The sequence below is a fragment of the Crinia signifera genome, chromosome 6 (assembly GCF_055691185.1).
Source record: "Crinia signifera chromosome 6, ASM5569118v1, whole genome shotgun sequence".
NCBI classification, from domain to species: Eukaryota; Metazoa; Chordata; class Amphibia; order Anura; family Myobatrachidae; genus Crinia; species Crinia signifera.
This window is the reverse complement of record NC_139222.1, coordinates 75,181,176-75,208,584: the sequence shown is the minus strand read 5'-3', so window position 1 is coordinate 75,208,584 and position 27,409 is coordinate 75,181,176. Positions and strand designations below refer to the sequence as shown.

General features: G+C 42.5%; 1 protein-coding gene across 3 annotated transcripts in view; it reads right to left on the bottom strand.

Moving 5' to 3' along the window:
- CDH23 (cadherin related 23) overlaps positions 1–27,409 on the bottom strand; it is a 914,269-nt gene that overhangs the window by 641,936 nt on the left and 244,924 nt on the right. For all 3 annotated transcript variants that reach the window (XM_083146306.1, XM_083146304.1, XM_083146305.1), the window contains exons 4-6: positions 14,616–14,758; positions 11,961–12,008; positions 9,603–9,695 (exon numbers count right to left, since the gene is read on the bottom strand). In XM_083146306.1, coding sequence (XP_083002432.1) covers positions 9,603–9,695; positions 11,961–12,008; positions 14,616–14,758 — 284 coding nt within the window. The remainder of the gene's footprint in view (positions 1–9,602; positions 9,696–11,960; positions 12,009–14,615; positions 14,759–27,409) is intronic.

Sequence of the window (27,409 nt, the reverse complement as noted above, 5' to 3'; positions counted from 1 at the left end):
TTTGAACCACCAACCCGAGGCACCCCTGCAAGGGTCCCTAGGCACACAGTTTGGGATCCAATGATCTAGTGTATACCCAGCTTAACTTTATCCTTGTTTATACTAGTTATACCATAGTATAATAGTATGGTATAGTTATACCATACAGCTTGTATACACTGATTATTCCAGCACTAGAAGCTAGACTGACAATTGAGTTACTACCGTTACAAACGGCAGAAAATGTCTATTTGATAGGGAGATCATTTTCTCTAGAAAGAATAGCAGCTTAATAACTTCTTAAAGCACAAAATACATGAGCCAGTGCACATTGTGTGATTAAAGATTGTATTGGAGAATTCAAATTGAAGTAAAACAGACACAGGAGACATACAATGGGAAACTGAAGGTCAGCTAAACACATGTCTGGCCACCAAAATAATATGCTATAGCAACAGTGCAAGGTAAGGAGTCCATCCAACGCATTTGAGCAAATTGTGAAGCTATAAAAACTATTACAGCAAATCAAATGCCAGTCAGGCTGACAGCGATTAGCATGAAATGAATACAAGGAACTTGATGAGGTCTGTCGAGTCAGACTTAGTATATTGGCTCTTGAAGTGCAGCATCGTTCTCAGTATGTCACGTAAATGACGGATGTGCAGTAGGAATGTTCTTAAAAGACTTAATAAAGGATCAATCTAAACTACGTCCTCCATTTTTTCCCCACAATCATTTTATTGCACATTACACAGCTTGTAAATGCATTTTTAACAATATCACAAAATAACTTGAAACAGATTTAGAAAATTTGTTTAAGGTGTAATTCAACAATTTGACTGTGGGGATGTGGAGGTGACAAGATTCATTTACATCTCAATGTAAGCAATCAGGTGATCTTTAAAAAAGGGCGACGGTGTCAGATTATCCATCGGAACTTGCCCAATAGTGGTGGAATCTCACCTCCCAAGAACACCCACCAAAATTCCTTCTCTCGGATATCAAAACAATTCAGCGAATGCCAGAAACAATCATCAAGAAAAAAATGCATGAGTGGTGCGACTTAGATGTAATCACTGACTTTAAAAATTGGCTGCTTGCACCCCCTACCCACCCCACTGCGTCCACCTCAGAATAAAGCCACCTATGTTTATGCCTTACACAGGGCCGCAAAGATGTATGCCGGGCCCTGGTAAAATTGGGAGTGTGGCCTAATTGGGGGAGGCTTGGCTGTTATGCTGTCAGTGAGAGCTCATGCTGAGCCTGCTGTCAGCACACCACATGCTATATGTGTGTGATGCTGCCACCTGGGAGGGACGTAGGGGGACAGACCAGGGCCCCCACCGGGACCCTCCAGCAGGCCCGGGCCTGGGTAATTAGTACCCCCCCCCCCTAGGCGGCCCTGGCCTCACCACTTCCAGCCCTGGGGTGACCAGTCTAGGGTTGGTTGACATAATGCAGAGGAACCACATGATGCATTGTCTTTATATTATAATGTCAACATCCCACAGTTTCCTTACTCAAGACCTATTCAGGAATTATTCCAAGCAAGTGGGATAGTCAGCGAATATTTACAGCAGCACTCAGATTTCCAGGTTATATAAGGGTTTGAGTCGAGCTGTTGGTTGATTAAAGTGACACAAATGTTATTGGCTGCTATGATTGAATAACCCCAAAATAACTCTTACGAGGTACTTTGCAGATACAAAATAACTCCATGGATATTATCCTAAATTATGTTACCAATGTTCTCTGAAACATTTCAGAACTGTGTTATATTATAACGGCTTGACAGCACTCATTTGCTTTTAATGCTGTTAACCGCACATGTGGATGAATGTCAGCAGGTTGCATAACTAATTGCGGAATCGGATATTATTCAGAATTGTTGCACAATATAAGAACTTTACAAGTAAAACAGGTGTCCCATATAAATAATTTCCCTTTTATTGCCCCTTATATATGTGTATAAATCTCAGTACGGGTGGCAGAGGTTTTTTTTTATATTAGTTGATACACTTGTTATTTAAATTTGTCCTTTTTGCCCTTACATCTTTTGTTTTCTATTGTATGCCTAGATTTTAAAAGGACCAGCACCCCATTTGTGTGAGCAGCCTTTGGTTTAATGGCTGGGGAGCCTCGTCTTTCTCTATTTGTCTTTTACAGATCCTGTTGATCTGTGCTGTGATTGGAAACCATGGCAGATTTAACACAAAGGCCCTTATTCTGGTTGGTGCGGTCGAGCCGCATATGCGGCTCCGACCGCACCAGACGAATCCCCGCCCACCATACGGTTCGCCACGGCCGTCCGTACACGGACGGCTGGCGAACCGCACGAAAATGGTGGAGGCGTACGCCTCCACCATGCTGGGAGCTGCCCCCTGCATTCGATGGTCGACGACCATCGAAGGCAGGACCGCACGCCGCGGCAGCTCCCGCAAGCTGAGACCACACGGACAATCGTCCGTGTGGTAGCTTGTATGGGGGCTGAAAGCTGACATCCGCCGACGTCAGCTTTCCGCCCCCATGAGTGGCGTCATGCCCTCATTACCATGCGTACGCCCCGCGTTTGCATGGGAACGCCCATGAAACGCGGGGCGTACACATAGGGAAATGAGGGGATGAAGCCCCTCACGCCCCTATACGCCCCCTTTGCGGCGTCTAAATTTTTAACACGGAGAATTCCCCTGCACATGCGCAGAGTGACCTCTGCGCATGTGCAGAGAGAAAACATCGGCGGTACGGCCGCACGCGGGCCGTACCGAGCCGATTAGAATAAGGGCCAAAGGCAGGTATTCAATGCTTGCTCTGGGGAGCTGCAGCGAATCCTGTGTAGGATTCGCTGCACTTTCTCCCCAATTCTCCCTGTAGGAAGATTCGCCGGGCAGCCGCCCGTTCTCCCTATACAACGCCTCAGGGGCTCTCTGCCCCTGGCGGCGAATTTTAACCCCCCCCGGCGAATGCCGCCGGAGAGCTGGGGGACGGCTGCAGGCAGGGAGATGGAAGCCTCCCTGCCTGCGCCGGACACTGCGGGGGTGAAGGAGAGCTGTGGGGGACAGAGGGAGAGCCCCCAGAGCTGACAGGGGGCTGTGTTAGGGAGCCGCTACACACTGGTCCCGATCGTGCATGTGTAATGATCAGGACGAGTGTGCAGTGAATATATGAATATTAATGAGCGGCTCCCGGCTCGGCCCCCTGCTGGTGAATGTGTAAAAATAAAAAAATATTGTTAAAAAAAAAAAAAATATTAAATATATTCATGTGCTGCAAGCACATGAATAAAAATAGTATGCCCCTTCACAGAAAAAAATCAGATTTTTTTTACACCAAAATAAAAATAAAAAACGCTTTATTTTCAAAGATCACATTCCAGTTCTCCAGAAAAAGATGACGAATGTAAAATGAAGAATCCGGAAAAATCACTGGAGACAGCAGTTCTCCACTTCAGCACTGAATACACTCTCGGAGAATTCCACTAAAAACCCCATTGAAAACCACTGGCGAATCGCGGAGAATCACAAACAGAGAATCGCCAGACATTCGCTCTTCATTTGCAGAGAATTGTGTCCATTGAATAGGGCGAATTGTTTTTCCAGTGAGAAAATTCCCTGTAAACCCGGGGAATTGCCTGATTCCCCAGAAAATATGGAGAATCAGAGGCATTGAATACTGGCCAAAGTCTGATCTGTTTGGAAGCAGGTTTGTGGCTTGATAAGACTTAAAATGAGTGAAATGAATGATGCTCAGTAAATTTATCCTGAATTAGGGCAGTATGATTAAATAGCTGGATGCAGTGGCATAACTAGATATTTGTTGGCACCACAGCAAAAGTTTGTAAGTGTACCCTATGTACCACCCAGTGGTAAAAAAAAAAATGTATACAGCACATGTTATTTTTACATGAAAGTAGGCCCCTTTCAGCTGTGTGCCCCATAGCAGCTGCACCTATGCTAGCTACGCCCTTGGCTGCATGGTAACAATTACAAGCCATGTAAACAATGTCCCCATTAAGTTACTGTATTTTACTGGGTACTTGTTTCCTAGCACGGCGCCCATCGCATACCGTATTTAGTGGAATGCGATACGATGCGATGCGATATTCCTGTTAAATTAATTGGAGTGCTTGTACAATTAAATATCGCATAGCATTGCATGCCAGCAAATGGCATGCGATGTGATTTTAGTTGTACAAGCACCCTGATGGGTGCTTACAATATTAAATGCACCCCCATTGTCAACGCCAACCCAAAGCGTGGCGATCGCAGCGAGCCCGCCAGGGGCGGCGGTACGCGTCCTCCGACCTTTTCATACCCCCACTATCCACGTTGGCGCGGCATTGACTTTAGATAATGTGGCGAGCGCAGCGAGCCCAAAGCATGGCGAGCGGACGCGGAATACGTGTAAAGTATGCCGTATCCCCTCGCTGCGCTTGCCACGCTTTGGGCTCGGTGGCTCAATACGCTTGCCACACTATCTAAAATCAACTCCACGCCAACGTGGATAGTGGGGGTATGAAAAGGTCGGAGGAAGCGTACCGCCGCCCCTTGCGGGCTCGCTGCACTCACGCTTCGGGGTGGCGTTGTTAGTGGGGGTGGTGTTGACAATGGGGGTGCATTTAACATTGTAAGCACCCATCAGGGTGCTTGTACAATTAAAAATCGCATCGCATCACATGCTGCTTTATTGCATGCGATGCGATTGCATAAGATGCACTTCGATCAAAATCGGGGGCGCCGTGCTAGGAAACAAGTACCTTTTATTGTAACTACAAAACATGTGTTAGTGTTTCAGACCCCTAATTAACATAAGACCATAATAAAAGCCCCCAATTCAAAATTTTTACGGTATTCCGTTTATAGAGCTGCTCATGACTTAGCCGTTTGGCGTTACTGTTGTCTTACCGGTGAACCACCATCGTATTATGAATTGGTTTCAGTATTCAAGCTTTTGTGGTGTAACAAACAGTGTTTCATTTCAGATATATATAAATGGGGGAAATACAGTAGCCAGGTAGACTTTTGCTAGGCAATAATGTTGCATGCCAAAACTTAAAAGTTTAAGTCTAAAAGAAAAAGAATCATAATTCGATGTGTCAGAAACAGCTGTCATTTAGCTTGTTCTGCATAAATGTCACCAGCTTCTGGGGCATAACCCCTTTTAGCAAATGTGAAATTGTTAAGTGGCACAGAGGAAGCAAACTCTGCAGGACTGTATTTTAACTTGATAACTGCTTTTACATCCGGAAGACAGTTCAAAAAAATTCCATGTAATGCATTCAGAAACTAATAACAAAATCCCTTATGTAGCATGAGAATGAATATGGGAGATCAAAGGCTCCTGGCGGGAGGGAGCTACAGACCGCATATTAAAGAGTAATTTCTTTTGTACTGCTCAATTACTGAAGACAACTTGATTTCACAGGCTGATACAAGTGCTCACACTTGCATTCTCATAAAAGGTGCTGCCTACAAAATGGTCTTTATTATTGCACTATTCCAAAGGCCTCATTACAGACATCTTACTATCCAGAGCTAGTCCTGGCTGACCAATTAAACTGCAGGATTGATATTTAACAATGACACATGCAGCATGTCTTTACAACTGCATAGAACTAAAAGTCCCTATACACTCAATGGGGCGAAGTCGTATACGATCTCCCTTGAGCTGCCCAGTTGCAGGATAGTATATGATTCATTGCACAGTCCTTTTGTGTCATTTGCGATCCCAGACAAGGCTGGAAGATCCAAACAGAGCCGGATGCGCTGTATACACAATATTGTTCACAGAAATATTGGGGGTACAAACCTGCCGATGGGCTCACGATATATCAACTGTTTTATCAAACCAAAGAAAAATTAGGTAGAGTGGGGCAGATGTATTAAGCCTGGAGAAGAGATAAAGTGGAGATAAAGTGGAGATAACTTGGAAGAGATAACGCACCAGCCAATCAGCTGTGTTTGAAATATGACAGTTGGGATCTGATTGGCTGGTGCGTTATCTCCTTCCACTTTATCTCCAATTTATCTCTTCACCAGGCTTAATACATCTGACCCAGTGTACCCAGCAGCAACGCAAGATGACCTGTGTCCACCGAATGCTCAAGATTACTATTATGTAGTACTACTATCACTAGGACAATAATAATAATAACATTAATAATACAACATAAAGTATTGGTGAAAATATGTGGCAATGTGTATGTATAAAAAAAAGTGTGTTTGGTTACACTGTTCTAGCTTTCATTCTTGGAGTGGAGGCGATGCACACATTACATGCTTTAGCCTATGGACTATTAAATATTGCAAACAAGAAAACACGTGTAATTACAAGAATGTACATGTTGTACGGACAGCATATGGGGCCTGATTCTGGCTGCTTAGCGAACCTTGTAACACCACTCGCATGGCTTCAACATCGGTCCCCAGTACAAACACGAGGGGAACCAAGTCAACTAGAATAAGGCCCATGGTACGTACGTAATATATTTTACTGTTTACATGTATATCACATCCATAAGCAAATTAAATATCCCCTATCAGTGTATACTGCAGAAGGGATATTTATAGGGATGCATTTAGCCTGGTATCTTATAGGTGAGGCCCATCCATATTCTTCTTGCTGCAATAAGCTCACTTCCTCCAATTGGCTCAGTGATACATCTTAGTGTAGTGGCCATTATCACACAACGCCCAGAATCTGCTTGGCTATTCCGGTCCAAGGTTTTTGGCACGTTAGGCAAACTTTAACTTCACCCACACACCAATACTGACTGTGGAGAACATCAGGTGTGGAGGTGGCTTCCTAAATGTTCAGCACCTGCCTTCCTTTCAACAAGAATGCCTCTTGCAGAGTTATCCTTATTTTAGGATAGTCAGACTCAGTGGTGCCCCCAGATTCCAGAGCCCCAAGGCAGCTGCATAAAAACAGAGCCAGCCTGGGACAAGCAGATAAACTTAACAAAATACTGTATTATGTTCTTTACAGCTTTTAAACAACAATATAATTTGAGGGTAAAATGAATAATATGTCTCTAAAGAAAAGCAGAATGCTTAATATTATCATATGTACATGTGCCCTCTGTCGCATTTGTTTTGCTGTCAACAAAGGGGGGGGGGGGGATATTTAGCACACCGCAATAATCATGGATAAAAAAAATGACAAAACCACCCTCAATTGTTTTAGTTGTGGTTTTTGGATTTGGTTATCTGCAAAAATTAATAAATACAGATGCAATCAGTTCATTAGGACATGTTTATTTATTCCTATCATTACAGTGTGCAATGGTTCCTGTAATCATGACAGAGAAACTTACATTCAATCCAAAATATGCAAGCTTTGGTTTTTACATCGGAACTTTGCAGGTTGACCTGAGCTGGTATAAAACACCAAAAAAGATGCAAGCATGGCTTTTGCTGGTCTCAAAACCTCAAACTTTGGGTGCGTTTCAGATTTCCACAAAACCGTAATGCTTATCTCAACTATTTAGCCTTAACTTTTACACTGTTAAGCCATCAAAGCATTAACATTAATATCTTGGAGCTCTTAACTTGTGACCTCACTGGACAATTGTCATTGCTTGGCTTCCGGTCAGTTTTCACTAGATTCAGTTGACTGATTACTATAGAATTTGGTTTATGGTCATGTCATTTTATTTTGCCTGTTTTATTATATTCAGAACCTTGTTTTATTATCACACTATGGGCGGGATGCTCTAAAACAGAAATGAGGTAAAATCCCTGTTATCCGGTTTTTAAGGCATTTCTAGATGCTTTAATTCCCCTCTGCAGTGTCAGCACTCCGAAGGGAATCGCCAGCAAACTACACTCACCGCATCCCGTGTTCAGCATTCTGGGATTTCTACCCAGGTCCTGACCGGAATAGACACAGGATGCGGTGAGTGTGAACGGGTATTCTGGGTTAGCGTGACCCAGATCCCATTCACTGCAGTGAAAATGCGCCGCTGGGAGGTGATGACATCCCGGCCAAGCCTCCAGATGATGACACCCGCCTGACTTCATTCCGGGTCGCGTGGTCAGTGTGAAAGCATTTGCAAGCAGGGTCGCACCCGAAACTTAGAACCCGGCTTGCGACCAGGCTTGCAAGTGGGTATCAATGTATACATTTGACTCCGATATTGATTAAAAGTGGATTAGATGCACACATTCACCAAACTCTGCATGATTCAGTTGGGTCTGTGAGCAGTATCAAAAAGCATTTATTGTAGATTGGTATTAAGTAAAGACGAGCAGCTTTGTTGAAATCTAAACACACAAGAACTTTGGGGTTTCGAGTCAAACAGTGTCCCAGCTAGGGTCACTTTAGGGTCGGATCTGGGATGTAAACTACGTTTTTGATGGCAGTTAAGTCTCTTCTTCATGATTTAAGGTGCCATGTAACACTGGAAACAAATGTTATCGATGTTAATAATTTTGTAAAAAAAAACTACATGGATTTAAGGTTTTTTTTTTTCCTAATAAATAAATTTTTAAGAAATCCAAGACCAAACTATCTTTCATATTAAGACAGTAGAAAAGACAGAATGTCTTAATTGGTGGCAGCCTGTCATCTCTATCGCAACTTCCCAGCTCCTGCAACAAGGGAGGGGGGCGGGAGCAGGACCTCCCCTGCCCAACCGCCCCCCCCCCCCCCCCCCTTGAAGCCACTGCCGAGGTGTGATGTGATAGGGGTATAAGTGACAATGAAAAACCAGCCCTACAGCTTATTGTTAATAAATAGGATTGTAAGGACCATATAACATGTTTGGTATATACCCAGAAACGATACCACCAAGACAACTGTGCCATGACCTTATAACGGTTTTAGATTTTCATAAAGTCTACAAGAATACTCAGTCAGAACATTTGCATTGAGATATATAGCAATGATAAACCAGCGAGGAAGTCTCTATATTCGCTCCAGCAAATGATTACTAAAGATGAGATTTCTATCATGTAAGCCCATGGTGAGAAGTGTATTTACTGAAGAATAATGGTGTGTCCCACAAACAGAGCATCATGCGGCAGGACAGCACACAGCGACAGTCTGTTTAGGAAACACGCTTGTGTGATCCATGCTGAACAAACCAGAAATAACTGCAAATAAATTGGCAGAAACAGCCAAGTGATTAGATCCTGGCAAGCTGGGTCAATGATGAGATCTGTACCGTTGCCCTGTTCCAGTTATTTCGCTTCCAAATGAAAACTGCAGTTAAAATTAAAGTTGCAGCTTCATACTTGTAATCTCATGGATACACTATATATCTTTTTACTTGTACAGAACACACAAACTGAAAATACTAATATAATATAAATGATATGTTAATGGAAAATATCTCTTAAAGTGGTACTCTAGAAATATAATGTCTTTTTGGATAATATGGTAAATTTTGGGGAAAAAATCTGATTGTTCAGCATGTACAAACAAAAAACACCCATCACAACCCAAGTCATATAAATATGGTCTGGTACGCTGTGTGACACAACTGTAGCAATAATGTTTAAAGTATATTTTTTGCTTGCATTATACTAGCTGCCATTAAATCAGTAATTACAGAACAGAACACTGCATCTGATTCACTACAAGCTGCAGCAGCAATGATAACTGATAACTAGATGCACACATACCTCGGCAATGCGCACTGTGTATGGCTGGCCGTGGAAGATTGGAGCATTATCATTGACATCACCGACTTGGATACTCACTTTGCCTTTGATAACCTAAATATTAACAAATGAGTAACGCTGTTAGTTAGCTTCAATTTCTTCCTTCATCTTGTGAATACATCAAGGCAATCCTAACACCACTTTGGTAATATCCAAATACCCAATTAGCCCCATTAAGACTGGAGACAATGGTGGAAATGTACTAAGATGTGAGTTGTATTTCACATGGGATGTTGCTATGGGCAACCAATCAGATACTATATATTATCTTCTAGAAGGTGCGATAAAAAAAAGAGAATTAGCTTCTGATTGGTTGCCCATAGCATCATCCCATGTGAAATACAACTCGGGATCAGTATGAAATCCCAGCGGTCGGAATCCTCACAGTCGAAATACCGATGCCGGAATCTCGACCGCCGCAATGCCGACAATGGGGGGGCCGTGGATCACTCCCCCTTGTGGGCTCGCTGCGCTCGCCACGCAGTGAGCCCGGTGCCTCGCTACGCTTGGCACACTATTTTATTCTCCCTCTATGAGTGTCGGGGACACCTATAGAGGGACAATGTGCCGGCATTGCGGCAGTCGGGATACCGGCGTCGGTATTTCGACCGCATCCATTCTAATTGGATAACATCATAAAAATTGTCTAAAAATAGCAAAAAACTGGGTACTCTTTACCTAGCACGGCGCCCATCGCGGCCATCAAATGCACTAAAAAACGGGTGCGACGCGATGCCCGCGATTTCCCATAGGGAACAATGTTAAAAGTGTGATTGGACGCGATTTTACTGTTCAATGCCTCAATGCCCGCGATTTTTCCATAGAAAACAATGTTAAATGGGCCACAGAGCCCAAATAGTCCCCCTGAAGTGTGAAATGGCCCCCACAATTGTAAACGCCACCCCACGATCAATGTGAACCCGAAGCGTGGCGAGCGCAGCGAGCCCGCGCGGGGCGGCGGTACGCGTCCTCCGACCTTTTCATACCCCCACTATCCACGTCGGCGTGGAGTTGAGAATAGAATAGTGTGGCGAGCGCAGCGAGCCACCGAGCCCGAAGCGTGGCGAGGGGACGCGGATACCTTCACAGGTAAACGCGTCCCTTTGCGGGCTTCACAGGTATCCGCGTCCGCTCGCCACGCTTCGGGCTCGGTGGCTCGCTGCGCTCGCCACACTATTCTATTCTCAACTCCACGCCGATGTGGATAGTGGGGGTATGAAAAGGTCGGAGGACAAGTACCGCCGCCCCTCGCTGCGCTCGCCACGCTTCGGGTTCACGTTGATCGTGGGGTGGCGTTAACAATTGTGGGGGCCATTTCAGACTTCAGGGGGACTATTAGGGCTCTGTGGCCCATTTAACATTGTTTCCTATGGAAAAATCGCGGGCATTGAGGCATTGAACAGTAAAATCGCGTCCAATCTCACTTTTAACATTGATCCCTATGGGAAATCGCGGGCATCGCGTCGCACCCGTTTTTTTAGTGCATGCGATGGCCGCGATTTTTTACCCCCGATGACCGCGATGGACATCGTGGGCGCCGTTCTAGGTAAAGAGTACCAAAAACTGAAATTTTTTTGCTCCCAATGCTTTATCAGGGGTACCTGGATACCCTCCTTTGTTGCAAAGCTGTATAGAACCTATGTTCTACACGTTCAATACAGCCTTGTTGGATCTAACAGGAACACAATTTCTATCATACTTTACAACATTTAAAGTAGGTATCTGTGTAATATCACCTTCAACACCTGAAAATAAAAAAACATTTTAGAGAATTGCAATTCACATGCAGAAAAACAGGAACTGTATTGTGCAATTGGTTAATCGTGAAGAACAATGTCAGGGCCAATTCCCAAAACCCCCAAAGAGTAGCAGGGACTTAAGAGCCACATGCACCAGCAATGGTCACATAACAGAGTTATTTTTTTGTTGTTGTAGAAAATGCAAATACATGAAAATCATGTGAATCGGGCACTTATGTCTCATTGTGGGCTCAATAGGGCAAACTTTAAATAAGATGAGATTTTCTAAACACTAAACATATGGTGTTTTAAGAAGTATCCATTGGCCACACCTCTTATTCCCCATTTGTACAGTATATTGTGTAAATGTGTTACTAAGGCAATAGCGCTAGCTTTCAAACACAGTCTTATGTTTAATCAGTCATGTGTCTATGTTCAGTGATGTCCCTGCTGGCAGAACTTACACAGGAGACATTGGAAATCATTTTTCTCCACCCTACTATCACATCTTCTCTTATCTTGTTCTGTTTAACCATTCATTAATTTTTATGCCACAAAATGAAAAAAAAGTCATACATACCCCCTGGCTATCACTGACAGAAAATTCAACAGTGAATTCTGATTTAGTCTGAAATTAAATGGGAGACAAAATAACACGATTAGAAATAGTGTTTATCTCTTGACACCAGTGCTTTGGATTTTAGCTAAAAGCATAATTACATACAACACACTCTTGGGAGAGGGGCAAAGGAGGAATTAGGACTACAATTGCAGACGCGTTTCCAAAATATGGCTATATTTGCATATCAATTACCGCCTGCACAATCAGAGATTGAAGTATTAAGTGCGTTCTTTAATCACACAGTATGTATAGTAAAGTGTCTAAGCATTAATTAGACAACACATCTATGAACATTGAGGAAGTATATGGATACATTTCAGTGACAGGAGACTGGAAACTGTACTTTCATAGCAATTGAACCATATATTGCACCGAATACTGTAAGTAAATATCTGCCAACAGTAAACAGCGGGAATTTCTACGATGCCCTTGAAATACACATATATATCTGGATAATGGCCACTGTTATGGATGGTACATGAAAGCTGGGAAGCCAATGATTGTAATGCATTACATGACAATACTGACTTAGAAAATTATTTCTTCTTGGACTTGTGGTTCTTAGTTTAAAATGTTTAAATAATGTCTCACTGAGAAGGTGGAGGTGATTCTAGGTCCTGGGAAACGGACCACACCTTGGAAATTAATATATGGACACTGGCTGCTATTATGTGTAGGGCATGTGTGCGCAGTACATGGTGCTCAATCGGTATTGGAGTCGGAGCTCTACAAAACATTATTCCTTGATCCCACTATGTACAGATTAACCTGTTTTTGTCATCTAGACCTAAAAATGTTCCTTTTTGAGTTTGTACTAGATGACAGTATATTCTCATTGTGGCTACACCGCGCTGCTGGTACGACATGAATGGTGTGATACGCACCAATGTTGGCATACATCGTAGTCGCACCATTACCATTAGACATGCGGGTGCAACTTTGCACGCAAAACGGGCACCCACAGCTGCAATGTAGTCATGATGAGCGTGGCTACATCTGGCATCAACATATGGGATGATAAATCGGAACATCTCCACCCTAATCTAAACTCCTTAAATAAACTTTTGTTTTTGAGTCATTGGCACTGCAAAGTGTCAGATTAGATTATTCTAACATGCAAAGAAAACCAATTTATTGAGCCAAATAAAAATATACAGTATTCATACAATTCAATTTGACGGCATGCTGTATGTTAGTATCAGGACTACTTTTAAATACAACATAGGTAATATATCATGTTTTTGTCCAGCAGTCAGCCAACTAAAGCTGACCGTCCGTTCTGTACTATGAGATGCGCGCTCCCGCGCATCTCATGGTACGGTACAAAAAGTATGTGCTGCACATACTTTTTTACTAGCTGTTCATAACATCGCATTGCATGCACACTGCATGCACAAGGCATGCAATGCGATGTGATGTGTACTATAGAAGTCCCAAACGGACCCGTTAAACGGACCGTGTATGGGCAGCTTTACTTGGATTAAAGCGTGTGACGCGTTATAACATTGAGGCCAATGTTATTTTTGCAACCTGAAATAGCTTTATCAAGCTTTATTTATATATAATTGCCATAAACAAAACAAAGTGAATTCTGTAGCTCCAGGCATCTAAATGCTCATCATTTTCATCAGCTAATTTCCTGCCCTGGAGGAAGTTAACGGGTGATTTAAAGAATTCTCATCTCAGGTGCTGCTATCAGACAGTGGCAGCTTCAAGCAGAGACTGCTAGGAATTCATCTATGGCCCCCAGGCACTGCCTGCAGTTATCTCTAGCAATACCAGACTCTGTCTGCTGCAACTCTATGGATAAATAGAAACCACACCATCCCACATTGCTTCCTGAATAGAATGTGTGGGACTACCTGACGTTTTCTTTTGGCTTTCACAGTGTAACAATGACAATGTAACTGTCTTCATTGCCGGAGATAAAATAAGACAACAATTGCTGCATTTTAGAACTAAAATTAAATTATGCTTCACTAGAAATGGAAAAAGCACAAGATATAGCTACTGTACATAATATTATTATGTAGCAGCTTATGCAATGATACATATGGTGATGAAAAAGGACAACAATATCACTATTTAGGAGGCAGCCATTTTGTGAGCTGCCAAACTTCATAAGAATGTAGTGTCTTAGATCAATAAGAACCAATGATTAGAATGGCATAAACAAAGTACAGTTGTGAAGAAATGAAAATAGATTGTCAAATTATCTTCTCAAAATGACGTTTAACCTAGTTACAAATAAACATTGAAGAGAGATAAAAAAAAAATCATCCAATAAGCTTCTGTCATTTTAAAAACAAAGCCTGTAAAACAGTGAGAGCTGATTGGTTGGTTCTTTCTTTTCACTTTATCACTGAGCTTTGATACATCTCACCCATATAATAGTCCTTAAATTTGGATATGAGTGTAATGTTCATAATATAATCATTGTTTATTATATAATACTACAGAGATAAATGGGCATATTATCATTATGGAGATTATGCTGCTCTTAGGTGCCTCTTTATATGATTGTCATTGTTAAGTCCTAACTCATGAAAACTGTTCACATTTTACATTACGCTAAAATAGTTCTAGCAAATCTTATATGTAATAGCACAGTACCTCTCGATCTAAGGTTTGCCGCAACCATACCACACCAGTTTCACTCTCCACAGCAAAAAAACTTGTGGCTTCATCGCCTACTACACCAAAAACCAGTTTGTCGTCGTCATAGTCTTGAGCACGTAGCTGTGTAATTGAAGAACCTGTAGGACAAAAAATAAGTACCGTATAACTTTTTTTGATAATTAGATGTTAAAATGTAAGGTACTTGTTTCCTAGCACGGCCACAATCTTATGGATCGTGTACCTTTAAGTTAAGGTACACGATCCACACGATGGACCCGATTTCCTTTGAAATCAGGTCCATTTTGCCGGCTAAGTCACAATATCGGGGGCATCGCGTCGGTCGGGACCATTAACATTGGTCCCGACGCAACCGACGCGATGCCCCCGATTTCCCCATAGGCTTCAATGTTAAAATATTTTTTAACATTGAAATCGTGAGGATCGCGTCGGTCTTGTGCCATTATAATGGCACAAGATAAGATGGACAAGATTAAGTCCATCTCACCTTTAAAAAAATGTGAAAAATGTGAAATGGGCCAATATGACCCATTTCACATTATAGATGTCCCCGTCGTCACCCCACGATAGACACCAACCCGAAGCGTGGCGAGCGCGTCCTCCGACCTTTTCATTCCCCTACTATCCACTAGGGCGTGGAGTGAGAATAGAATAGTGTGGCGAGCGCAGCGAGCCACCGAGCCCGAAGCGTGGCGAGCGCAGCGAGCCCCGCGAGGGGACGCGGATACCTTCACAGGTAAACGCGTCCCTTCGCGGGCTTCACAGGTATCCGCGTCCGCTCGCCACGCTTCGGGCTCGGTGGCTCGCTGCGCTCGCCACACTATTCTATTCTCACTCCATGCCCTAGTGGATAGTAGGGGAATGAAAAGGTCGGAGGACGCGCACCGCTGCGCTCGCCAGGCTTCGGGTTGGCGTCTATCGTGGGGTGGGGTTTACGTCGTTAAATTTGGGGGTCTAGGGAATATTTTACATTGAATCCAATGTAAAATCGGGTCCCAGGGACCCGATTTACATTTCATTCAATCAAAAAATCGGGTCGAAAATCGGTCGGTCGCGTCGATCGCATCGCATTCGACCAAATCGCATGCAATGCGATCGACCCGATTTTTCCGACACGACCACCCCGATGTAAATCGGTGTGGCCGTGCTAGGAAACAAGTACCAAATGTAAAAATGGAACTACAAATAAAATACATTAGTAATCAAATAAACTAAATTATCACTTGAAATGCGTGAAAATTGCACCTGTGTCCTAAAAATAGTGAAGGCAGTCAAAGGAAATAGTCAAACAGGGGGTGTGACACACCCTGAGGAAGACCAGTAGTGGTTGAAACGCGTAGGTGGTTGTATGTGGAGGACCCTGTGACTTGTTAGTGTCTTGGGCGTTTGGTCATTTGGGAGACAGTGCGGAGGTGCTACCCGGGATAAGATCCACCTTTACACACGCTCATGAACACGCCTTATGCATAAGGCCACTAACGATACAAGGCTTTCTGTTTTGTTTTTTAATTCATCTAAATAAATTGTATCAGTATTACGCTATGTGGAGTTTTTATCTATATATTTGAGGAACCTGGAGGGAATAGCATTGGAGGACCGTGAAGATTGGTGATATCCAGTAATCGTTCTTTTTGAAATGCTTCAAAACGGGCCTGTTTGAGGCCTGGAGATGGTACGGTTAACAGACTATATTTGTTACTTGATAAGTTATAGAAAGTTTATGAGAAATACTGCACCACAAGATTCTTCATTTTATTTTTGAGGTACAAGGACAGTTGAATACATCGGAATGTTGAAGGACTACAACAGACTCAATCATTCCCCATATGTATCCCAATTGAAAGCGCATCTTCCAAATTCGTTTATGTTAGAAAATACATCGGCAGGAAGAAGAGGAGAGGTAAACATGGTGTTGACATAGAGAAAGACCAGTTATACAAGTAGGAGGTTTTTTTTATATACGTTACATTTTTTACACAATTATCTTTCTTCTCTATAACACTCTTAACACATGCAGTAGCTGCTGTATTCTATCTAACACTCTTTAACACTTCAATTGCTCCACTAGTGTGATGCTTTAGGGAGGTTTGGCAGGGCTGATTTTGGGAAATTCCCCACAATTAGACTTGAATCCTTAGAATGTTACCTGGACATGGAAGAAAAATTGATGCAGAACGATCTCAACTTTTTACTATAAGGCTATTTTTTTTTTACCCTTTGAGTGCCAAGTGAATATGTCAAAATAGGTGTGAAATTTGCCAAGCAAACATTCCTATTAATCAAAATGACCTTTAATGGTTACTTTATATAGGAAATATAATCTTTTTTTTAAACACATTCTTTTATTTGAATTTATATAACAAATGTAAGCGACGCTGGAATTTTTTGTGGATATTTTGAGCATCTCTCACAGAGTTGTTGGCTCTCAAAAGGTTAAGTGCACACTTTTACCATTTGTAAATGTTACACAACTCAGAAGTACACTTTACAGGAATGGTCCAAACTATTGCATTGTACAAAACAATTACTGAAGCACAAGTTCCATGACTGCTTTAGACTTTAATGCTTATGGTTAACAAAGTTCCACCTGCTATTGCTATTTTGAGTAAGTAGTAATTCTTTTGGTATAATATTATGTTAGATATACACACACACATACACAGTACATATACTTTATAAGTCATAAAAAATGTTACTGCAACAAATGCTGGTAGTTACACAACACTGTTACATGACTTTCTTGAGTGCTGCTTTATAAGCAAACTAGTGTTACAGTACGGTTATGGTAGGTTCTGTGTCTATATTGATCCTTTTGGCTCTGCACATTTGTCCTTGAAATTCAAAATTGTGCCAAATATCTTGCTCCAAAGATATTTTATTATTGTATTTGCATGAATGGATGAGCATGCCCAGGGCCTACAGTACTGTTAAGTGCTGTAGGATTAGTTAACAACTTGAAGTGGCTCTTGGGTATCTTCTGTAAAGTTAATGCTCAATTTTAGAGATCCATAAATTATATGTGACATGTCACAGTATAGGGAAGACCATTGTTTAAAACCACTATTAGCATATGTGCTGTATATTGTGAGTGGGTTTTCATATATATACCAATATATTAACTAAGACTTCTTCATTTTATTTATGGAGAAAAGCAGCTTTTTATGTGCGATGGGCATTTTTGGGGGGTTTTCGGCATCTTTTCCAGATCACACATCTCTTGAACCTTTTGCTTCTTATAAATTGATTGTAACAACTTCCATTTTGTGTATCATGTTTATTTTCTTCCCAGTCCAAGAAGGCGGATCCTCAGAATTAAAATCTTTGAAATGAAATAGGTTGACATTTAGCTTTCAGACAGTCAATAATACACTATTTGTGAGTTCTGTGCCAGACCGTTTTTCTAATTGTACGCCCCATTTACAGAATGTCATAATCACATCTGCTGGGTATTGATATAATGTTATGTTTGCAACTACAGTGATCTGAAAAATGGGGTATTCCATTTAATGGGAATTGAATTAATGTAAATTGACTGGCTCAAAGCCTCTCAAAGTGGCTAATAAACTGACCGGTAATGTCAATTCATTGTATATAACTGTATTAAAAAAACACTTAGGGGCTAATTCGAGTGTGGTTGGCGTGATAGTGCTGTATGGTAAAACAGCAGAATGCGTCTATTACAAGCAGACATCTGATGCCATAGTGATCCAACCTGTGTCCTAGGAAGCAGCATAAGATCACTGAATTACCATCGAGCAGCTTGCGGCACCTATTTTGCCATGCAAGCCGTCCTTTGCAGAGACCAGGAATTCCCAGTTAACCAATATCCCTGGCCACTCCCCTCCCCATAAATGCCAATGAAACGCCTCAATTTTTGCAAACCCCACTCACCAAATGGCAGCAGACTGTCAATCGCTGACAGTCTGCTGCTGTCCAGGGTCCTTACTGTGATGCAGGATCCATATGCACTTGTGCAGAATGACTCCTACACATACTCAAAGTACAGATAATGGGTACGTTGCGGCATAAGGTGCTGCTAGAACCACATCTGAATGAGGTCCTAAATCCTGAAATATATTTTGGTAATGAAGAGATATTTTCAATAAGCAAGTGCTCTCAACAGGTTGCTAAAATGAGACTGCTGAATTACAGTACATCACTTATAAACTTAACCTAAGACGACCTAAGGAAAATGGGGACTCAAGTGCACTTTTAAAATAATCAAAGAACATTTTTAACCTGAAATCTAAATAAAAAATGAACGGATTATCCTTTTTTAAACATTTACAGAAGCATCAGAGAGTGAATAATTGTATTTAACACCAAGCTGCACCTCCTTCGCACTCTAAACATTTTCAAGATCTGATTTCACAGAGCTCCTGACTCACACACAGTTTTGATCATTTCTTTCTCTTGACCTAACAGTGTTATTTGAGGTGTTAAATAGCTATGTACTGTAGGTATTGAGCAGCAGCATATTTTTTGGGTTACCTGGAAGCATTTTCTCATAATCATATCTTGGGGGCCAAAAACTATTTTTGATAAACTGCGGTATCCTGAGAAATCACCAACTCTGGCCGTCTATATCGTAGAACGTTGTGAGTTTAAAATATATGGGTGACTAGAAGTCTGTTTTATATAAAAAAAACACCAACACCAGTGGCACAAGCAAAAAAACATCACAGCACTACTGTATTTATTTTAGTGTAATGGGGTCTCTGTGGAGGGCAGATGCTTTTTGTCTAAATTTATGCCCAGCACACACCAGGACAATGGTGCTCGTGAGCGGGTTGTCACAGCAACTTAAGACCAGCTCACGAGCTCACGGCGCTGCCGAACAACCGCGAAAATGCGGCTGATGTGATCGTGATCCGATCACGACCCCCACCCACTGCAATAGTCGGTTCTGAGATCCTACCTGCAGCAGGTAGGATCTGAGAAAAGACCGACCAACCCGCGGGGCCGCGCATCGGATCGGGATTGCATCAAAAGGACACTGAAATTGCCCAAAACGTGGCCAATTTACATACAATCGGTCGAGATTGTATCTAAATTGACTCGTTTTGGGCCAAATCGTCCTGGTGTGTACCCCACATAAGACTAACATGAATAGATACAGTAACAGCTATCTTAGTGATGGCTTGGGCAGCCATGATGACATTGGCTCTGATTATGACTTCCTTAATAATGAACAAATGACTGAGGTCAGACTTCTATGGGGTCAATTTACTAAGATGGGAGTTCTATTGAAGATGGGATGTTGCCCATAGCAACCAACCAGATTATATTTCTTATTTAGGACCCTCTAGAAGATAAAGTAGATCTCATTGGTTGCTATGGGCAACATTTCATCTTCAATAGAAGGGGTAGAACATGTACTCCTTAGAAGGCAGACATCAGCTATCCCCAGGTTTCGATTACTTTTGATGTTAAGGAACAGGGAAGAGTGAGGTTTTAAAAGGGCCCCAGGCAGTGTTCATTTCCTCAGGGATTTTTAATGTATTTGTAGTCGTAGTCATTTTCCTAAAATTTGGCAAAATTAAATGTCACATTTTTGTCAAATATTTTCATTTTGTCAAGTTCTAGTCAGTGGATCTTGAAGAACATTTTCATCTAATTTTAGTCATTGATTTAGTCATACAGTAACTTTGCAGTTTATTGATACTGTAATGGATTTTGATGAAGAGTATTTCTCGACCATTCCCTTGAATACTTTGTATTCCTTTTACTAGGTGTTTAGTAATCTAGGGATCAAACCAGTGCAGAAAAAGGCTATTTAATTCACAGCAGATCATTTATTTTCAGCGGAATACATGTAAAGTAATACGCGTCCCCTGGCGGGGCTCGCTGCGCTCACCATGCTTCAGGCTCGGTGGCTCGCTGCGCTCGCCACACTATCTAAAATCAACTCCACTCCATCGTGGATAGTGGGGGTATGAAAAGGTCGGAGGATGCGTACCGCCGCCCCTTGCGGTCTCGCTGCACTCAACACGCTTCGGGTTCGGGTTGATAGTGGGGGTGGCGTGGGGGTGCATTTAACATTGTAAGCACCCATTAGGGTGCTTATACAATAAAAAATCGTATCGCATCGCATGCATCGAATGCGGCTATATGGCATGCAATACGATGGCATAAGATGAAAAAAATTGGGCGCCGTGCTAGGAAACAAGTACCCGAGGAAGTATTTCAGTACTAGTCTACTACAAAATAAAATGAAGCTGTATGGATGCATACTATAATATATACTGTAGCTATTTAGCTAAAGGTAACTAATTAGCTAGGTAAATAAACTGACTGAGTGATTTTCATGACAAAGAGTTGTTGTGCAGCTGCAGCTCAAGTAAGTAACTCTAGGGCCAGAGAGGATGGATAAAACGGTATAAAATACAGTATTAAGATATGCAACAGAGTAGACACACCAGGAGGGGTAAATAAAATGATTGATGATCTAGGTAAACTTGAGAATTGGTCAAGAGCATGGCAACTACAGTTTAATGCTACAAAATGCTAAATTATGCACTTGGGACTCAAAAACCCAAAAGCTCAATGTAGTATCAAGGGTACTATAATGGAAACTGCTGAGGAGGAAAGGGATCTAGGAGTCACTATTTCAAGTGACTTAAAGGCAGGAAAGCAATGTAGCAAAGCAATGAGGAAGGTTAGTCAGATGCTTGGTTGCATAGGGAGAGGAATCAGTAGCAGAAAAAAAAAAAAAAAGTAATAATGCCACTTTATAGGTCATTGTTACAGCCTCATCTGGAATACTGTGTCCAGTTCTGGAGACCATATCTTCAGAAGGATATAAATACATTAGAGAGTGTACAAAGAAGGGCAACAAAAATGGTGCATGGCCTACATCACAAAACTTACCTGGAAAGACTAAAATATCTTAACATGTATAGTTTGGAGCAGAGAAGGGAGACATGATAGAAATCTTCAAATATATCAAGGGTACAGGAGGGAAATTTTCTTCAAAGGAAAAGAAGTAATAGAACACGAGGACATGCACTGAAAATGGAGGGAGGTAGGTTCATGGGAAATGTTAGAAAGAATTACTTTACTGAAAGGGTAGTGGATAAGTGGAATAGCCTCCCATCAGAGGTGGTAGAGGCTAAGACGGTAGAACAATTTAAACATGCTTGGGATAGGCATATGAATATCCTTACAAATAAATAAGGATTAAAATGGGTTGAGATTACCTGAAGGATAAAAAAGGGGCAGACTAGATGGGACAAATGGTTCTTATCTGCCGTCAAATTCTATGTTTCTATGTATTAATTATATAATCCAAAAAATCAATCAATCACTCAAAAAATGTGGTGTGCTAATGAAAAGGATACAGCATTTTGTACACATGGTGAGATTCCCTTGTTATTCGAGTGCTATGCAATCTTTGCTAACTCTACTATTTATATACAATTCATACAATCAGCATTAGATTTGCACTATATAGTCATTGCTGCCCTGTCTATCTGGGTTTCAATTTGTGCTGTCACGGGAGCGCGCATCAGGAGCGCAAGGTAAAAAATCTGTGCGATCTGCTTACGATTTTAACCAGTGGTCGAAGTGGAAATTTTGAAGTGGGGGTATGGAAATTTTGAAGTGGGGGTATGGAAAAGTAAAGAGTGAATATAGTGCGCACCTTCGGACACCCCCCTGTCCATCAACGTCCCCTGCCAGACTGCCCCGTTGTACAGGGGTATTACAAAAGCACAATATGCGCTGCTGAGTGATCAGAGAGCATCCTGAGGAGGATTTTTTTTTATCTTCAGATTAAAGTGGCGGTATGGCATACCCCCGTATACCGCCCCACTTTGACCACTGATTTTAACTATACAGTCAAAGTCTAATGTTGAATCTCACCGCGTGTACACAGCATTAGTCATGACAACATGGATGAATATTTATTCAACATTTTCGTTATTATAAAATTCCTATTTACGTTAATTTTACATTTTAGTCACAGAAAAAATCTTAGTCAACGATTAGTTTTAGTCTACATTTTCGTCGACGAAAGTAGCGCTTGCCCCAGAACAACTAACTTTAGGTGCCCCTGCCAATAACACTGTCAAAAAATATAATGGTGATATCATTAACAAAGTATACTGAGCAAATCCTTCCAGAATCACAAATGTATTAAATGCAGTGTACTAGCCTCACACCGAAAGAACAGTCAAGATACAGTACACCATGTTTGTGATGTGTGGGGGACATCTAAAGTGACTGTGTAAGAGGAGCCTTCATGGGGCTCATCTTCCAGCTACAGTAACATCCCCCAATTAGCTGAGGTGAATGGGGCAAGTCTAATGATCACCCACCAACCGCTGACAGTCCACAAGCTGCACGCTCCCAGCTACAGGTGCTGTGAGGGTGGCTGTGATACATACCTCCCAACTTTTCTAATGCCGAAAAGGGGGCAGGGCAAAGAGGAAAGTGGGTGGGGCATTGGATGAAGGGGGCTTAGTGTAGCGACCTCCATTTTTATATTTTCCAGGGGTGTGCCCAGCGCTTTCCTAGTGGCTGGGCAGCCCCCTGTCCCCTCCCTCCCCTCCCTCCCTCTTCCCTACACTGAAGAGATGCCATGCACAGGAGCGGAGCAGCGGTGATCTACACCCCCCCCCCAATTGCCTACCGACCTGCGGGACACTTGGGAGGTATGGTGCTAGCTGATCCTAGTGCAATCTCCCACAACCACCAGCATCCTGGTCTGCTGATTATACTGCAGCATCCCTGCCTCCCCTTACTTTCTCCCTCATCCTGCCAGCAATTACTGATGGGCTATATAACCCTTATTCAGTACTAGTTAAAAGCCCATCAAAATGACGGCTTCTGCAATGTACTTTCACTTTTAGCCCACAAACTCTCTACTCCACCCCTATCTGCTCCTACCTCCAATCTCCGTCTTCACAGCTCACTCTCTCTCTATGGGCCAGATGGACTAAGCTTCAAAAGTGATAAAACGGAGAGTGATAAACAACCAATCAGCTCCTGCCTGACATATTTCAAACACAGTCTGTGACATGGCAGGCAGGAGCAGATTGGCTGGCTGTTTATCACTCTCCATTTTATCACTTTTGAAGCTCAGTGCATCTGGCCCCATATCCTGCAGGTTTGAAACAGACCGATGTCCCTGCAAAATGTGCTTTTACTTTCTGTTATTACATCTTTAAACACACAAAGGAGTAATTTGGTCCATCAAGTGGCATCTAGTGGTCACTGGGGATACTTCACCTCATAAAGGTGAGGTGTAGTTAGCCTTTTATATATAAAAATAGTATTATGAATACATTTGCATATTTGTTAATATTTTATTGAATTAAAATAGCTGTTATTTACTACTTCTTAAGCTCTGTTAAAATTTACAACCACAGTTTACATTTTTCATTTGTCACATAAGAATAGGAGTCACCAGATTCCACATACTGGAGTACAGCGATTATTTCTGAGTACTTCGCTAGAACAGATTTCTCTTGCTCTGCCTGAGACAGAAGTGAGAATTGGACTATTGAGTAGATCCATAGAACAAGGTCAGAGAGGCACACTTCACTTGAGATGGGGCTTTCACACAAGTATTTAGCTCACTGATCTTGCTAATCCTGTCTGACCAGAGTGCGCTTTCGCTGCGTGAAATTGGTTTCATTCTTCAGATACTGTAGTCATGTTTTTCACCCATTATACCAAAAAGCATTTACTGTACAGAAGAAAAATACAGTAGCACGGCTTTGACACTGAGGGCCTTAGTCTGGTTCACTCGCAGAGGCAAATTCCTTCTCAAATGGACAAAACCATGTGCACTGCAGGTGGGGCAGATGTAACATGTGCAGAGACAGTTAGATTTGGGTGGGGTTTACTTCAAAGTGAGATCTATATTGCAGTGTAAAAATAAAGCAGTCAGTATTTTCCCTGCACAGAAAACAATAAGTAACCTAAATCTAATTCTCTCTGCACATGTTACATCTGCCCCCCTGCAGTGCACATGGTTCTGCCAATTTGAGAAGAAATTTGTCTCTGCAAGTGAACTAGAATATGGGCCTTAATTATCTCATATCCTACATTACGCAATTGGTAATTTCCCATCCATTAGTTTGTCAGTTTACCAGATTACCAATTTTATCCTGGCAAAACAGTAATGAGTGACAATGTTTCACCCTATTCAATAAAATGCCTTTCAAAATTCAATCCAGTTCCATAACAGTTAAAAATCAGAACATAAACATTATGCTATGCATAGGAGCCGATTCATAATTGTAAGTTAAACAAAAGGCAAGCAACTTGGCCAAATCATGCTGCACTGCAGGTGGGACAGATTTAACAAGAGCAGAGAGCGTAAAAGTGGGCACACACTGGCCGATATATTAGCTGTTTGACTCAATGGCGGCTCTTACCTTTGCGGAGGAGGGAGGCTGCCACAATGCGTGCCTCCGCTGCCGCCACTACCATGCTCCCCGCTGCTGCCACCGTTGCCTCAAATGATTGCCGGTCCCTGCCACCGGTCCCCTGCATGGGGTCAGCGCATGTGCAGTAACTTCTTACATACTGCGCATGCGCTGGCCCCAGCCTCCATGGGCTGCCTTTGCAGCAGCCCCTGGAGGCATATTCAGGGTCCGGCGCATGCATAGTATCACCTGCATGCGCATAACCCATTTTTGGGGCTGCCCCGCAGTTGCTCATAGAGAGGCATCCTGGAGGGAGGTCACACCTCCCAATGGGACTGCCTTGAGTGACTGACAGGTCAGACTTCCGATAGGAAGTCACTGCCATTCACAGTGAAGCCAGTGCAGTCTCACAGACTACATATGGCTTCACTTAGGCTAAGTACAGTGGTGGATTTTACCTGTGGGAGCTGCAGCCAGTGTCGGACTGGGGCAGAAAGGGCCCACCGGGGAATGTAGTGGTAGAGGCCCATGTTTAGGGGTGTGGCCAGCTGCCACAGAGGTTTGCTAGTCCATGCATGATGATTTACCAGATTAATAACTGCAATGCACTGTAGAGAATACCCAATAGTCATATGCACTATGAGATTACATGAATAATTAAACTGCACTGGCTGTAACCTGATCCCTAGATGATGAGAAGGGCCCCCAGGCAGTGGGGCCCACCGGGGATTTCCCCTGTGCCCCTGTGGGCCAGTCCAACCCTGGCTGCAGCACTGCAGCCCATAGATAAAAACTGCCACTGGGACTGAATGGACGATATGTCAATGGACCATCGACAAGTGTGTACCAGTAATATACATGTGAACTGCGTTGTTCACAGATATATCACATCATCTGTGTAACACACCCGATGCCCGATATATCTAAAGTTATATATGGGTGCATAGTTCTGTGAGTATGGGTGACTTGCTGACAACTTCCATGGGAGCCACCGGTGATACACCGCTCAATACATGGTCAGTGCATATGGAGAACACACTGCCCAATCTGATCTATAGATATATCTACTAGTGTGTAACCAGCTTTAGATGGGGTTGGATGTGTTCACACTTGATATCTAAATTGCAGTGCAAAAGCAAAGGTGTTTAACATTTGTGGGCTACATGCAAAGGCAGCCAGTATTTACCCTGCACTGAAAAATAACTATTTTCTCCCCTGGTATTGCAACATTGTTTGCTCCAGACACAAAATGATTTGCTTTTTTGTTGTTGCTTTACTTACAAAACATGAATCAGGCCCATAGCGTCATTTGTATATCACTTCAAGTAACTTCTGTGTGAAGAAAAGTTTTGACTGTAAATGTGTGTATTCCCCACCCATGAGAGTACAAATGTGCCCAATATGCAGCGCTTCCTCAATGCCATAATATTATTTGCAGAGATAGTTTTTGCTATTATGCTGCGCTGGGCTACAATATATGCGAAGCGTGTTTTAGAGTAGCTACAATACTGATGATTACCTAAAATTCCCCAGGGTTTATTTGGTTGTTTAAAAGACACAGGCCACTTTAGATAATAAGCCCACTTACTAATAAAATTGCGTTTGCTACGGAGGTCAGTAAATGGGCGGATCCGGGGGGGGGGGGTGCGCGATCGGAGCAATCGTCCCCTTAGCATTGCGTGGCTGTGATCAGTATGCCTTGCTGTTTGTATTCCCTGTATGGCACCTTTACAAGGTTGAAAGGTCTTAAGGGGCATACACACATTAAGATTTGTGCTAGCCTGTTGTGCTAAGCAATTTAGGGCAGGGGACTTTTTGGTGTCCAGATTGTCCATATACACGTTGATATTTATGCTAATAAAAAAAAAAAGAGAGGTCATTTTAAATAGTAGACCGCAATCGCTGTTTCTGTACACACATAGCGGTTTGTACTCACTTGCTCAAGGATCTAACTAGATCAGTGGTTCCCAACCCTGGTCCTCAAGTACCCCCAAGAGTGCACATTTTCCAGGTCTCCAGACAGAATCACAGGCAAAATAATTATCCCCACCTGTGAATCTTTTAAAATGTGTCTGAATAATGAGGGCACCTCCCAGGTGACCTGGAAAACATGCACTGTTGGGGGTACTTGAGGACCAGGGTTGGGAACCACTGAACTAGATTTTGACTTCATTCATAAAGATGTGTGGCGGTGATGGCGACACGCAGGACTATACATAGCCGTTGCTATGGGGTGTACGCACGGAGTGATTTGTGCTTGAATGCCCCTTTAATTATGCTGTCTGCTGCAGTTTAGCTGTATTGACTGCCACCTCGCCTTAAGAAAAAAGTCTAGAACCGCCCATGGGTCAATAGCGCACATTGTAAAATAAAACATAAAGAAATAGCATTGCA